The 14,411-nt window shown below is 37.2% G+C and overlaps 1 protein-coding gene across 1 annotated transcript; it reads left to right on the top strand.

Moving 5' to 3' along the window:
- Positions 1–12,349: 12,349 nt before the first annotated feature.
- Positions 12,350–13,237, top strand: LOC149411355 (uncharacterized). Its single transcript, XM_089647689.1, has one exon. It carries the CDS (start codon positions 12,350–12,352, stop codon positions 13,235–13,237), a length of 888 nt encoding a protein of 295 aa, XP_089503815.1.
- Positions 13,238–14,411: the final 1,174 nt, after the last annotated feature.

The raw sequence follows: 14,411 nt of genomic DNA, 5'->3' as shown, positions 1-14,411 counted from the left end.
CGACCCATTCAATGAGTGTTTGTTTTTGACAAACTGATTATTATTAAATCTGGTTTATTGAATTCAGACAAGTGATCAATTAAATAAAATTGTATTTAATTAAAAATGAATATCTCCATCACAACAATAATTTTGTTTAATGTTTTTTTTTTACTTTAACGAACATTTTAAATCACACAAATTAAACTGTTCGTATTCATTGATTAAAATCGCCATATTAATTAAACAAATAATCAAATTAATTGAAAACAATCAAACCTTTTGTCAATAATAATGAAATATTGAAAATAAGACTGTGCGTGAATAAAAAAATAAAATACTTAAGTTGTGCGATAAAACCTTTGAGACGGGAAGTAGGTAATCTTTCGATTGAAGTGTTGTGTTGGGCTTATAATGGTGTTTTTCTTTTTTCTCAGGCGACTAGTTAAACAAATATAAAAGCAAAGTCTAGGAAGTTAATTTGCTTCGTCTCTCTGTTCACGTCTGCTTCAGTGTGTTTGTTTTGTTCAGACTCTAAGGGAGACGTCTCCTGTCTCCTTTTTTCTTCCACCCCCCTTAACTCACTTTTGGTAACTAGATAAATGGACCTCCGACATTTTTGTATTTTATACATTCTGTAACTGCTAAAATTATACTGAATTGCTTTGTTCTTTCCGATGATTGGTTAAATTGAATGTTTTCAGCTCATTTTCCACCACCGTCAACTTTTATCTAATCATTGTCCTCCAAAGACTGTGAAGATTAGTAGTAATTTTATTAAATAGTTATTTTAAATTATATTTTATTTATTCATTGAATTCCGTGGAAGTTTTGATACCATCAAGTAGTGATATAAATGAGATTTTTTCAAATACATTTATTTGAATATCACATTTGTTTTCGGGAAAGAATCAATGCAAATCTTGGAAGCAGAAATTAACCCATTTTCCAACATACGATCGAGCTGAAACTTGGTAGATAGACTCGTTATCGATGACAATGCATTTTATCCACTTTTGGTGGCAATCATATACACACACGGGCTCATCTTCACATTTCTCTGAAATCGTGGTGGCAACTAAAAGTATTCAACATAAAAATATTCCTATTATTTATAAAACTACACAATATTTCAACACTGAAGTTGCCAAGCCATTATTTCTCTTCTTTTATGCAGTACGATATTTTAATAATCATTTGAATTATTACGGTTGAAGATTAAAAAAATTAGTAGGATCAAATATAACTGCATGCTATGATACCAGTTTGAATTAATTTGGGAGATAAAAAATGGCCAAATTATTAGTTCTTTGTTAATTCTGTTCGAAATTATATAGTTTTTTTTTTAAATTGAATTAAAGTCAAATTTAATAATATAATTATTCATTTCTACAAGTATTTTTTGCTTTTTGTTATTATTACTGCTGCTTCGGCTTTCAAGACCATTTTCATACTGTCTTTGTGGCATTGAAAGCCGAAACAGCTGTAAAAATAACAAAAACCAAAAAATACTTGCAGAACTTAATAATAATTTTATTTAATTTGATTTTAACTAAATTTATAAATAAATCAAATAGAGTTCTACGAATTAAACACAAAAATAATAAAGAAATTATTTAGGTTTTTAATTATCATTTCATAGTTTAGAAAATATTAAATCTTTTCACGTGTATAATAATCAGAATAAAATAACATTGTTTTTCACACCAATTTATTATATAAATTTTTAATATACAAAACCGACCGGTTTTGGTTCACGCTGAACCTTCATCAGCGTTATATTTATTTATTTATTTATGTACGCCCTAATGGGCTTTTACAAAAGCAGTTAACAAGTAATACAGTTGTGTTACATAGTTTACAATAAATTATGATTTTTGCTTAAATTAAGGTAAATTCAAATTAATAGTGTGGATTACGGAAAGCTAAATATGTATAAAGGATCATATACATATAAAAACAAAAGTGTATTCACTACGGAGTTGTGAATTCATACATCTCAGTAAAACGATTAAAAAGATTTCGTTTTATAACTAATACGGAATCTTTAAGCATGTCTACAATATTCCCAAATTTATTGCCAAAATGATGTAGTCTATTTATAGGTTTATGAGCTTCATAGTTACAAAAATATTGTTATATTATATATCTTTATATTCAACCTTTATGAAAATTCAGGGTGAACCGAAACCATTTGGTTTTATATATTGAAAATATATACAATATCTTTTAAAAACAAAGTTATTTTACTATAATATAAGTATTATTATTCGAAAATGTTACTCCTACCTATTTCTATTATATTATGGGTGTTATTATGGATGATATGTCAAATAAGAACACCATAAAAGTACCGTATATATTTACTATTGAATAACACACATAATTTAATATTGATATTTATACTAGAAGGTGGTGAGCGAACATGGGAGCACCTCGCGAAACTGAAAATCAGAAACTAAATGGTTCGGTTCGGGTTCGCTCCACCCGTCGCGGTGATGGAGACCGTGTCAGTTATCACGTCCGCTCAATATCGGACCAATGTTGAAGAGTTGCCATTAGAAGGTACTTCACTGTGAGATCTCTGCTATTTTCGCTTACCGCAATATTATATAAATTGATTAATATGCTTTTGAGTTACATGCATTAAGCGCACCACCCCATTCTTGAGTTGGGTCATGTCAAGATTACATCCGCAACTACTAAAGCTTTCGGAAAACGTCAGGGTGAATATTAACTAATTATTTACCTGCGAACTGTCTTGCATTTTAAAATCTATCTTTATGCAGTGTACCCAATGAATCCCCAACACTATTCGTAAGTTAAGCAAAACAGATCAGATGACAGACCACTTGCATGAATTTTAGAATGACTTGGAAATAACTTTGTGGATAAATCTTTATGCTAAAATTACGAAAATTTTATAAAATTTAAAAAAAAGGATATCCGTGACATCTCTATTTAAAAATATCCGGCTGAAGATATTCTTTATTTGTTTATAAAAATTTAGCCCTGATATTTTTTTACAGCAACTCTGAGGCTTTCGTTGAATTTTGACAGATATTATAAGTGTAGTTCATACGTTACTTTAGTTTCCTACTTAGCGGCCTTTGGGCATAACGACGAGGGTGCAAACTGTATCAAAATAAAATTATATGATTATGAGTATAGATCTGAAAGGTTGGATAATATCAAACATCCATCCATAAAACTATTGGTCGGCTGTTCACAACTCTACATATAAGAATATCTTTTTTTAGAAAGACAAACATTCCCGGAATACGAATAATAATAATAATAAGATTTTATTCCAGATAGATATTATTTTTAAATAATGTGTATAAAATAACACGACAATATTTGAAAAGCTCCTACTACCGTAACAGAAAGCGGAAATTATTGCTTGCGTTGTGATGGAGGACTAAGCCAACCAAGGAATTGGACTAATTATGCCTGGTTGGGACCCAAAAGGGATGTCAACTCAGCCACCGACCGGTCAATTACTAACCGGTTTATTAAAATTTTATTTCTACAAACTTATCCTTGGCTTTGATTTATTTTACGTAAACCTTTAAATTTGTTTTTAATATGTTTCGTACTGTTCATAAACCTTCTCTTTTTATTTTTTTCATATTAACGTTCATTTTTCTTAAGAAGTTTGATTTAAATCTTTATAGTGTTTTTTTTCATTACATATTATTCATTGGGTTGAAAGTATTTTAAATTCTTATGAAATTGATTATATTGAAAATTATTTTGATTAAATAAAACAGTCATGTCTAAAAATGACATTGAACATTAAAATGATCAATTTTTTTTTAAATGCTAATTTTTAGAACGCTTCGTTATGATGGATCTAGGAATTTTTTTGAGATGTAATATATGTGACACGCCTCGTTATTCCCCTCTGCTAGTCGTGTGGAATTCTCAGTTTTTTTTCTTCTTTCAATTTTTTTTTACAGAAAAAAATATACTTCCATTCCTCCCTATTCATAAAAAAATAACCGATTTCGGCTTTGTAAATTTATAAAAAAACGCCAAAATAAACGACGCAGAATGTTCTACATTTTGCATGAAGCGATTAATTTATGTGGTGCTAGTGGACTGTGTATAATGACTAATAATGTGTTAATTTTTCTGTGTTTAAATTAATTATTTACATTGTTTTCTCATGTAAACTGATTACCCTACCCGCTAAGAGTATTCTCATTTCATCTTAACTAAGCAACTACCGCCCTTATGCACTGCGCAATATAGGTACAGCATACAAAGCTAATTCTGATTTAACTACCATTCTTCGGGATGGGTTAATTCTTTCGCCATCACGTCCTACACCGGGACCTACAAATTATGAATAACTTAGCATTATACGCGTCGTACAACGCAGTACTATTTGCATAATGAACCAAGCTCCGAGCAAAAAGAGCAAATTAATCAACTTAAAAATGCAAGGAATCTGTTGTTTAACTTCAGTTGAGAGAAGTTAGCTCACTGAAGTGATGTGAAACTGTATAATTTTTTTGTTTGTAATTTCAAAACATGTCAGAAGGGTTTTTATGGTGTCAACGTCTTGAGATGCTCCACTCTAATTAACTTACTTTAGAAAGAACGAGGCAACCAAGATATTACGAAACACACAGTATATTTTGTATAGTTTGTAAAAACTTTCTTAAAAGAAGACGTTCTTAAATTATGGAGAGAAATATTACATATTACTTATTTACACATTTTCTTTAACGAACTTCATAGTGTTGCTTCATTTTTTAATTGCTACCTCTTTCGATTATCTGGAGCCAGGGGATCTATGGATTTTCCAATTGGGTTATTTTGTGAGTCCAAATTGAGCTGGAAAGGAAAGGCAACTGGAGTACATAAAGAGGGAGTGCCTGGCTATTAGAAACTGGTCACCAAACTCATTTTTTCTTTTTTTTTATTAAGTAGTATTATTTTTTTACATATTTTGCTGTATACTATTTTGTGAATTATTATATTATTTGCAAATTGTTGCTTTAGTTGTCGGAAAAGAGTGCTCGTTATAAAAACAAAAAACAACAAACTAAATTAAAAAATTTAATCAAGGATAAGTATCAGAAACATGAATATAAAAGTACGTAAATAATAAAATAAGTCTATTTTAAACACTATTTACATGCATTGTATAAAATATCTATTAAAAAAATCTTAGGTGCATAGTGCATGAAATATGCAGCGACACGCAACTAGAACGTTAGAGACCTTCGGTATGTGCATGAACCTAGTAGAATAATAACGAAGGCGCACCAGTCTACCTACGACTTCTGGAGCATTCCCGCAACTAGTGAACGCGCGTGTTTCTATATAAACGCCGCGCTATAGTCTCCAGTCTCCACGTTCAGTCCTTGTATGGACCTAGTCATTCAGTCAGTCAGTCTTAGCACTCAGTCAGTCAGCTTTGCACGAGCTCTTAACGTCAACTGTGAGAAGTGACTATCCCATCACGCACCCGCGCTCACCTCCCCCCTCCTCCGCAGTCAGTCTTGATCGCGCTCTGCATCTCCGGCTCTCTGCGTCTCACTGGAACATCATGAAGACTCGTGATCTTCACCACCAGTGATGAACATTACCGCTCAGTCTGGTCACCCAGGGATATAATCATAATTTATAATTTATAAAATCAGCTAAAAATAGTGCAATATTTCACATTTCAAAAAAGTATAGTAGACTTTAACACATAATTTAAATATCAGAACAGGAAAATAAAAATTAAAACGGCTAAAGCCATTTCAAGATCTCGATTCTCGATTCACTAGTGCGTGATGAGTGTACGTACTGCTCAGATTAATCTGATTTTGGACGAGAGAACAAGGATTATCATTTCAGTTCACACAATGACAGTCGGGAATTATGGCTAGCAGTAGGTCAAATTGAGCTTAATTCTCTGATATATTGTGGTGAAATAAGAACACGATTATAATTGTGTTGAGTTTAATAAATTTACCATTCTTATTGAAAATCGTTTAACAAGTGTGCTTGACAGCAAGCGGTTCCGAAGCAAAGACAATCTTAGGCATAGATAATAGACAAAGATAATATGTAGGCATAGTGCTACTATATACAAAAACTCATAGTGTATAAAATTTCCTACCTCCCACTTTCGAAAATGTTATTCTATGCAAAAAAATGGGTACTGAAAAGTAAGTAAATTGTTTGTCCCATATATTTTTTTTATTCTATTGGTACTTATCGCTTTGTAAATCTGTATCTAACTTATAAAAGCTTTATATTTATGCATTATTTAACATTAATAGCTAAAAGAGGTAAGTATATAAAAAATTTATGTTTAGCATAATATTTAAAGTTACACAGGGTCAACTTATTACGTCATTACATAAATACAAAAGAAGAACTCAACAAATCGCAAAGCGCTCAAATGAAAATTAAGTCTTAGTTAAAAATTAAGCACTTAAAAATAATTCTACCATGAAAGTGTACAAACCGAGTTGCAGGCAGTAATAATTATCAACTTCCAGGAAAAAATCACAAGTAGTTGCAGCAACTTGGAAACTGTCTAACAGTACCTAATTTTTTTCAGAATTTTCCAGTCTCATTAATTAGAGGCCCTTTACTCCGAAGTCTAGAGTTTTTCAGGAGTCTGTTGGTAACTGGAATTCACAGGAGAAATGTTAGACTTACTTAAAGATAATGAATGAAGGCAAATCTCGGAAACGAAAATTAACCCACTTAATAATAACCGATCGAGCTGAAACTCAGTATATAGACTTGTTGTAGATGACAATGCACTCTGTCAAAATTTTGTTTCAATCATTTGTTCATATTTAATTCATTTGTGCTTGTGTTGTTTTATGAGGCTTATACTGCTTCTTACATATTTATATTTATACAATTCTGTGATTTAACCAACTTATCATTTATTGTTAATTTATCATCAACATTATACATACCTACATACTGCTTACCATTGTACCATGTTATTACAAAAATGTTATTGCGAAAATGACAAACTACATAAGTAGTTTAGCAGGTTTGAATGTTAATAAATAAAATAAAAAAATATTAAATGCCGAATATATGCTAACTTAAAGATACAAGAAATGTTTTGTACATTCATATATTTAATATTTTTGAACTCTACACCTAAACTTCCCACCAAACTTCACAATCATCGATTATTCTATATCGCCCGGAACGCACGTCTTTTTTGTCGCGCTAAAATTTTGTTTCTGTTTCCTATTATCAGCGCTTGATAATTAACCGAAATGGGTGACAGTAACGAAATTTTGATTGGGCTTCACCTACTAACGAAAACGATTGAAAGTTTGAGTGACAAAATGTTGTTTTTTGAAGGGGAACAGAATTCCCTTAAAAATTTACTGACAACGTATGTCGGTAGTGTTAAAATGTGTACATGTACATGCAGTGTCTCTTCGTCGAACGCCGCAGGTCCGATCCCCCCGGACCCGCGCGTCTTGCCTACCGCGCCTGCCGCCGCCGCACAAGCGGTCACTACTTTACTACGCTCGCCCCCCTCCGCCCCGCAGCTCCCAACGGGGCCCAGCGACGTACAGACAAACAGAGCGGCTAGCCCACCGCCTGCCACAACCCAAGCTGCCTTAGTCGGCTGCCCCAACGCTCGTAAGATTACCACGAGATCTGCTACAAAAAAGGGAAAATCGGAAGTAGACCCTCAACCTGCTACAACATATGCTTCAATGGCATCATCTGTTCCAGATCCATCGGTTCCGATGTTCGGCCCATCTAAACCGAAGAAGATGTCAACTCCCGTTGCCCAACCTACCGATACTATAACATCGAAGACTGCAGAAACCGATACGGCAGAATCCAAATCGGAAACAGAAGCCTATACCTCCACTTCGGCTAACCCCAATTGGCGCCGAGTCACGCATAGGAAAAAAAGACGACCAGTACTTCATGGTACCGCGACTGAGCATAAAGGCCTCATAGCCGTTGAAAGGCGCAAGTATATTCATGCCTGGCAATTCGATGTCAACACTACGGTCGAGGATATTGTAAATTTCCTTCTCAATATAAACAAAGAAATTGTTTACGATGTTGTCAAATTGACAGCCAAAGCTGACTACGCCTCTTTCCGGATTGGAGTCCCGGAATCGAAGCTTTCATTTTTTATGGACCCGAACATATGGCCAAATCATGTTGCATTCAATGAGTGGTTTTTTCGGAGAAACGTTGCAACCAATGATAAAACGAAACACTCTAAGAGTGAGAAGTAATTCTAACCTCTCTATCTATTACCAAAACGTTCGAGGGCTAAATACGAAATTGGCAGTATTTAAAAACAACCTATTTGCTCGAGATAGCTTAGATTTAATAGCAATCACTGAATCGTGGCTGAAACCAAGTGTGCATAATTCAGAGCTATTTCCAGAAAATTATGTTGTCTTTCGTCGTGACCGCCTCACACGAGCGGGGGGTGTCGTCCTGGCTGTTCGTGCTGATTCTGTAACCCATGCTGAGAGGATTTCTTCAATGGACCTCCCCGACACTGAATCCTTGTGGGTGAAGCTATCCTTGAAATCTTCAACTGTTTTCGTATGTGTGATATATGTGCCACCTCGTTCTTCAACTTCGTTATACTACAACATGTTCGAAAAAATAGAAAGTAATTATAATCTTCTCAGTGACAAAAATTTCTTAATATTAGGTGATTTGAACCTCCCTTCCTGTAACTCCAATATTGTGAACATGTTTAACTATTTTAAATGTTTCTACGGTTTGCAAGAATATAACTTGATATGTAATGATTATAATAACACTCTGGACATAGTTTTATGTAATGCCAAGGATCTTATAAAGTGTGTTGAGAAATGTCATGACCCTATTACAAACGAGGACAAGCACCACCCTGCTTTGTCTATAAGTATTAGTGAAACTCACTCAGGTGTTGCAAATTCATGTCTAAACCCAAGTCCAATAGAAGTTCCCTCCTATCATGGAGCTAGAACCATAAACGCATGGAGATTCAACAAAGGAAATTTCCACTTATTATATGAATTGCTTTCTGAATGCTCATGGCAACCGGTCTGCCAAAGTTCAACAGATATAAATGCATTATGTACAAATTTTTACAATTCAATTTACAATATATTCGACAAGTGTATACCCATTTCCACACCTCGCACTACGGCACACAGAGTATATCCTAAGTGGTACACCAATAGTATTATTTCAAATATTAAAATTAAACATATTTTTCATAAGCGATGGAAAAAAACACGTCACAACTTGGACTATGCTAGTTTTTCAGCCTATCGCTCCATCGTAAAACATGAAATCAGTGAAGCTTTTAAAAATCATTTAACTTCAATGGAAGAAAAATTATCTATCGATGCCAAACAGTTTTGGAAGTACATTAAGGATCTAAAAAAATCCAACAACTCATTTAAGTCTATGATTCTTGACGGAGAGGAATTGACTACTGATGATAAAATCGCAAATAGTTTTGCGACCTTTTTTTCATCTGTTTACAAAAATGTCCAACCAACTCTCAATATTGACTCTACCCTTCACACTGTACAGATTGGGCCCTCATTCGACCTGGTCAGTATTTCAGAAAAAGATGTTAAGGAGGCACTCTCAAATTTAAAGAAACCTCACTCCATCGGTCCTGACAATATTCCAACATTTATACTAAAGGGTTGTTCCGACCTTTTAATACCGCCATTATGTCATCTCTTCAATGTTTGCCTAAAAAACGGGATTCTCCCAGACATCTGGAGATTAACTAAAATAACCCCTATCTACAAGAAGGGAGATAAACGCGATATCCGGAATTATCGACCAGTTGCCGTTCTATGTTCCATCATGAAAATATTCGAGAAAATTCTACATAAATATATACTTAATCACGTTAATCCAATTCTTGATGACCGTCAATATGGTTTTAGACCCCAGATGTCAGTAACATCAAACCTCTTATGCATCTCAGATTTCTTATCACAAACTCTCGACAATCGGGGACAGGTGGATGTTGCTTATTTCGACCTGGAAAAAGCATTCGACAAGGTTGACATCGACATTCTTCTAAATAAGCTAGCTTCATTTGGTTTTTCCAAAAGACTACTCTGTTTTTTTGCTTCATATTTTCGAAATCGTAGACAGTTTGTTTATTATAAGGGTTCCAGTTCTTTGGAATTCACAGTTTTTTCTGGAGTTCCTCAGGGGTCTATCCTTGGACCACTTCTGTTTCTGATTTTTATCAACGATATTGGTTCAGTCATCACACATTCGCTGTATTTACTATTTGCAGATGACTTGAAACTATATCGTTCAATAAAAAACCATCTTGACTGTATTCTCCTTCAACGTGACATTGACTGCGTCTCAAACTGGGCCAAAATAAATGGCTTGAACTTCAGTACACCCAAGTGCAATATCGTCTCGTATACAAGATCAAAGAAACCGCATGTATTTGAATATACAATCAATGAAATTATTCTCCAACACCTAAATCAAATCAAAGATCTAGGAGTTATTTACGACAGCAAACTAACCTTTCACCAACACATCGATGATTTAATAAGCAGAGGATACAGGCTTCTCGGCTTCGTAATTAGAAACTCATATCCGTTTCGTAACACAAAAACACTGACGTTATTATATAACACACTAGTCCTAAGTGTACTTGAATCAAACTCGATCATCTGGGCTCCACATGAATTAACATACACTTTACGCATTGAAAGAGTCCATAAAAAATTTTTAAGGTTTTTATTCTCGCGGCTCTATGGACGTTACCCTTGGCTTTACCCATCGATTTATATATTAGGCATGACCAATTACCACTCCCTAGAGACACGTAGAGGTATTGCTTTGCTTAAATATTTTTTCCAACTAATAAACGGTCACTTATCTAATAATGAGATACTGGCCCAATTAAATTTTTTTGTACCAGAGTCTCACTCTCGAGGACGTCATCACAATCTTCTATATAGTAGAGCAAGCCGCACTAATTTATTAATGAACTCGCCTGTGGGGAGAGCTACGTGCTTTTTTAATGCGGTAGATAAGAAATTAGATTTATTTTTTGTGTCCTATAGCGCATTTACGAGATTTTTGGCATTGCATATACACTGCATAAATGGTACAATTATAACGTCTTAGGCTTTATTACCTGTAATTGTTATAAATAAATGTACAAATTATATATATAAATAAAAAAAATATATAAACAAGCTCAAATAAAATGTAATATAAACATGTTTAAAATCAATTAAAATAATCATTTTTACACATATATTATTACAAATCATAGAAACAATGAAAAAACTAAGATGCTTACCTAACTTATCGCTTATATTGTAAACATGAAAGTAATTTCCACAATGTTATGAATTTAATGTAATGTAAAAAGTATTTTCTCCAATGATATGAATTTATTTTTATGTATTTGTGTTAAATTACCTACATCACGAACTAAACCTATCAATTTGATTGTCCTGAAAACGGAAACCTTCCCAGTTGGACAATCAAAAATTTATTATTATGTTATTAAATTTTTCGGTATCTAATAAAAAAATTTAAAAAACATGTACACACACGCGGTCGTATACGCACTGCTCTGAAATCGGACGATATTACAGCAGTTAATTTACGAAATAAATATCGGTCCTACACGATCCACTTCTACCGATCAATCAATCAATCAAGAAAGGTTGAATTATATAATATTTACTCGAAAATGCTAAGTACATTATGTTGGAGTGAGCGGGAAAATAAGTTAGTATTCAATGTTTTATTAGTTTACCTAAGTAGGTGAGCGTGCTTAGAAATACAATTTTTTCTTAGTTACCTAAGGAGCTCGCGCCCTTTGGGTGATGTTTCGCAAAACAGTTATACAAAAATGAGAATTGTTGACAACATAATTTAGAAAGTTTTATATTTGTAGGGGGCAACCCTACCTTTCTGCGACAACCCTGGAGGTCTTGCACACGGCCCCAACCACCACGTGACTGCGACGACAGCGCCGCCAGGAGGAGAGAACGCGCAGCGTACCACGCCGCCAGAAGCCACGTACCCGTCCCACGGTCAACAGTGTACTTAAACTTGACGCTCAGAGCTTCTCCTGAGACGGAATAAATCGATCAACAATTAATTGTGTTTCCCTTCAAATACCTTCTGATTCCTTCTCCCGACGATTCCCGCTATAGACATCCAATCCCACATTGGTGACCTTCCGACAGTGAACACGCGATCTAGTGAAGTGTAAACATCTGAACTTTCCTCCTGGCGCATTCCCGAGTGCCAAAGAGACGATCACTGCGTCAGGAGTATCAGACGAACATTTTAAATCAGTTGTATATTGATTAAGTGAGTGATTTTGTGCAGCAAAAAGATGACGCAACAAGGCGGCAGCGTGCCGCCTGAGCCGACAGAACCCCTCACCCCCGCACCGACCGCCACGGCCGCATCTAAACCCACGCCCGCACCTACCGCCGCGCCGGAAGTGGATCGCGTGGCGGTTCGCATCCCGCCTTTTTGCCCAACGGATCCGGAACTGTGGTTCGCGATGGTAGAGCGCAGTTTCGAGGCGGCAAGGGTGACTGTAGATGCCTCCAAGTTCGGTTTCGTCCTGGGAGCCCTAGATCCAGCTTACGCCCAGGAAGTGCGAGACATAATAGTGGCACCACCGGATGTCGGAGCCTACGCTTTGCTCAAGAGTGAGCTCATTAAACGCCTCAGTGTCACGCAAGAGCAGAAGACGAGGAGACTCCTGGAGCACGAGGAACGAGGAGACCGGCGGCCGTCCCAGTTCCTCCGGCACATGCGCACCCTCGCCGGCAACACAGTGTCTGACGAAGTATTGAGGACTCTGTGGATGGGCCGACTACCTCACAGCACACGGGTGGTCCTCGCCACACAACAGGACACCCCGCTGGATAAAATGGCTAACCTCGCCGATGCCATCGACGACCTTGCGACAATGCCCTCCGCCAGCGAAGTTTTCTCTCCAAGATCGATCACGGAGGCAAATTTAATGGATGCGATAGACGAACTGCGCGGGAAAATCGCCGCCCTCGAAGTCAGGGATCGTCAACCCAGGGATATGAGCCCAGTTCGCCGCGATAACCGCTCTAGGTCGCGACTTTTCCGTAGCCGCAGTCGTGCCAGGGGTACGCAACCATCGGACGTATGCTGGTACCACGCAACTTTCGGAGCTAATGCCCAACGGTGCCGGGAGCCCTGTAAATACGCACAGGGAAACGCCCAGGGCTACAACTGATGGCGACCAGTACCTGCAGCCCACCGAAATTAAGTCGCCTTTTCGTCACAGACCGGGTAACACGCACACAATTCCTCGTGGACACGGGCGCGGACCTGTGCGTATACCCACGGACCTTAGTACGAGGACGACCTCCTAAACAATCTTACGAGCTGGCAGCCGCGAACGGAAGCACCATCGCCACTTACGGAAACCTGACACTTACCCTCAATTTGGGGCTTAGACGTGACTTCACCTGGAGTTTCGTCATCGCTGATGTCTCCAAGCCTATCATCGGCGTGGACTTCTTGGCAAAATTCAACTTGCTGGTTGACGTCCGCAACGGAAAACTACTCGATCAAGTGACGAACCTGACCACGACAGGGACCAGGAGCAACGACAACACTCCTTCCATAAAGATAGTCACAGGTACGTCACCCTACCCTATTCTGTTGCAACGATTTCCTGACCTGACGCGCCCGGATGGTACCAGGAGGGAAGTTCGACACGAGACTAGGCACCACATCAGAACAACTCCAGGACCTCCAGTAAGCGAACGACCACGCCGCCTCGCCCCCGACAGGTTGAAGCTGGCCAAAAAGGAGTTTGAGACAATGGTATACCTTGGAATAGCTCGTCCTTCTGAGAGTTGTTGGGCATCGCCTCTACACATGGTACCCAAGAAAGACGACCAATGGCGACCGTGCGGAGATTATCGGAGCCTGAACGCCAGGACTATTCCAGACCGCTACCCTGTTCGCCACATTCAGGATTTTGCTCAGTCGTTGAGCGGCACTCGAATATTCTCCACCATCGACCTCGTGAGAGCGTACAACCAAATTCCAGTGGCACAGGAAGATATCCCGAAAACGGCCATATCCACACCGTTTGGTCTGTTTGAGTTCCCCATGATGTCCTTCGGCCTCCGCAACGCAGCCCAAACCTTCCAACGTTTCATCGACGAAGTAACGCGTGGACTCGACTTCTGCTACGCCTACATTGATGACATCCTCATAGCCTCATCATCAGAAGAGGAACACATGGCACACCTCGAAATATTATTCCAACGATTACAGGAATACGGTGTTGTCATCAACGTCGCAAAATGCCACTTCGGTGTACACAAGGTCAAGTTCCTGGGGTACTTGGTGTCCAGCAAGGGTACCACACCCCTTCCCGAGAAGGTGGAAGCGAT

The sequence above is a fragment of the Hesperophylax consimilis genome, chromosome 26 (genome assembly GCF_061612785.1).
Source record: "Hesperophylax consimilis isolate HC1 chromosome 26, BYU_Hcon_1.0, whole genome shotgun sequence".
NCBI lineage: Eukaryota > Metazoa > Arthropoda > Insecta > Trichoptera > Limnephilidae > Hesperophylax > Hesperophylax consimilis.
Note: the sequence above shows the minus strand (reverse complement) of the source record. Positions and strands in the feature narration are given on the sequence as shown.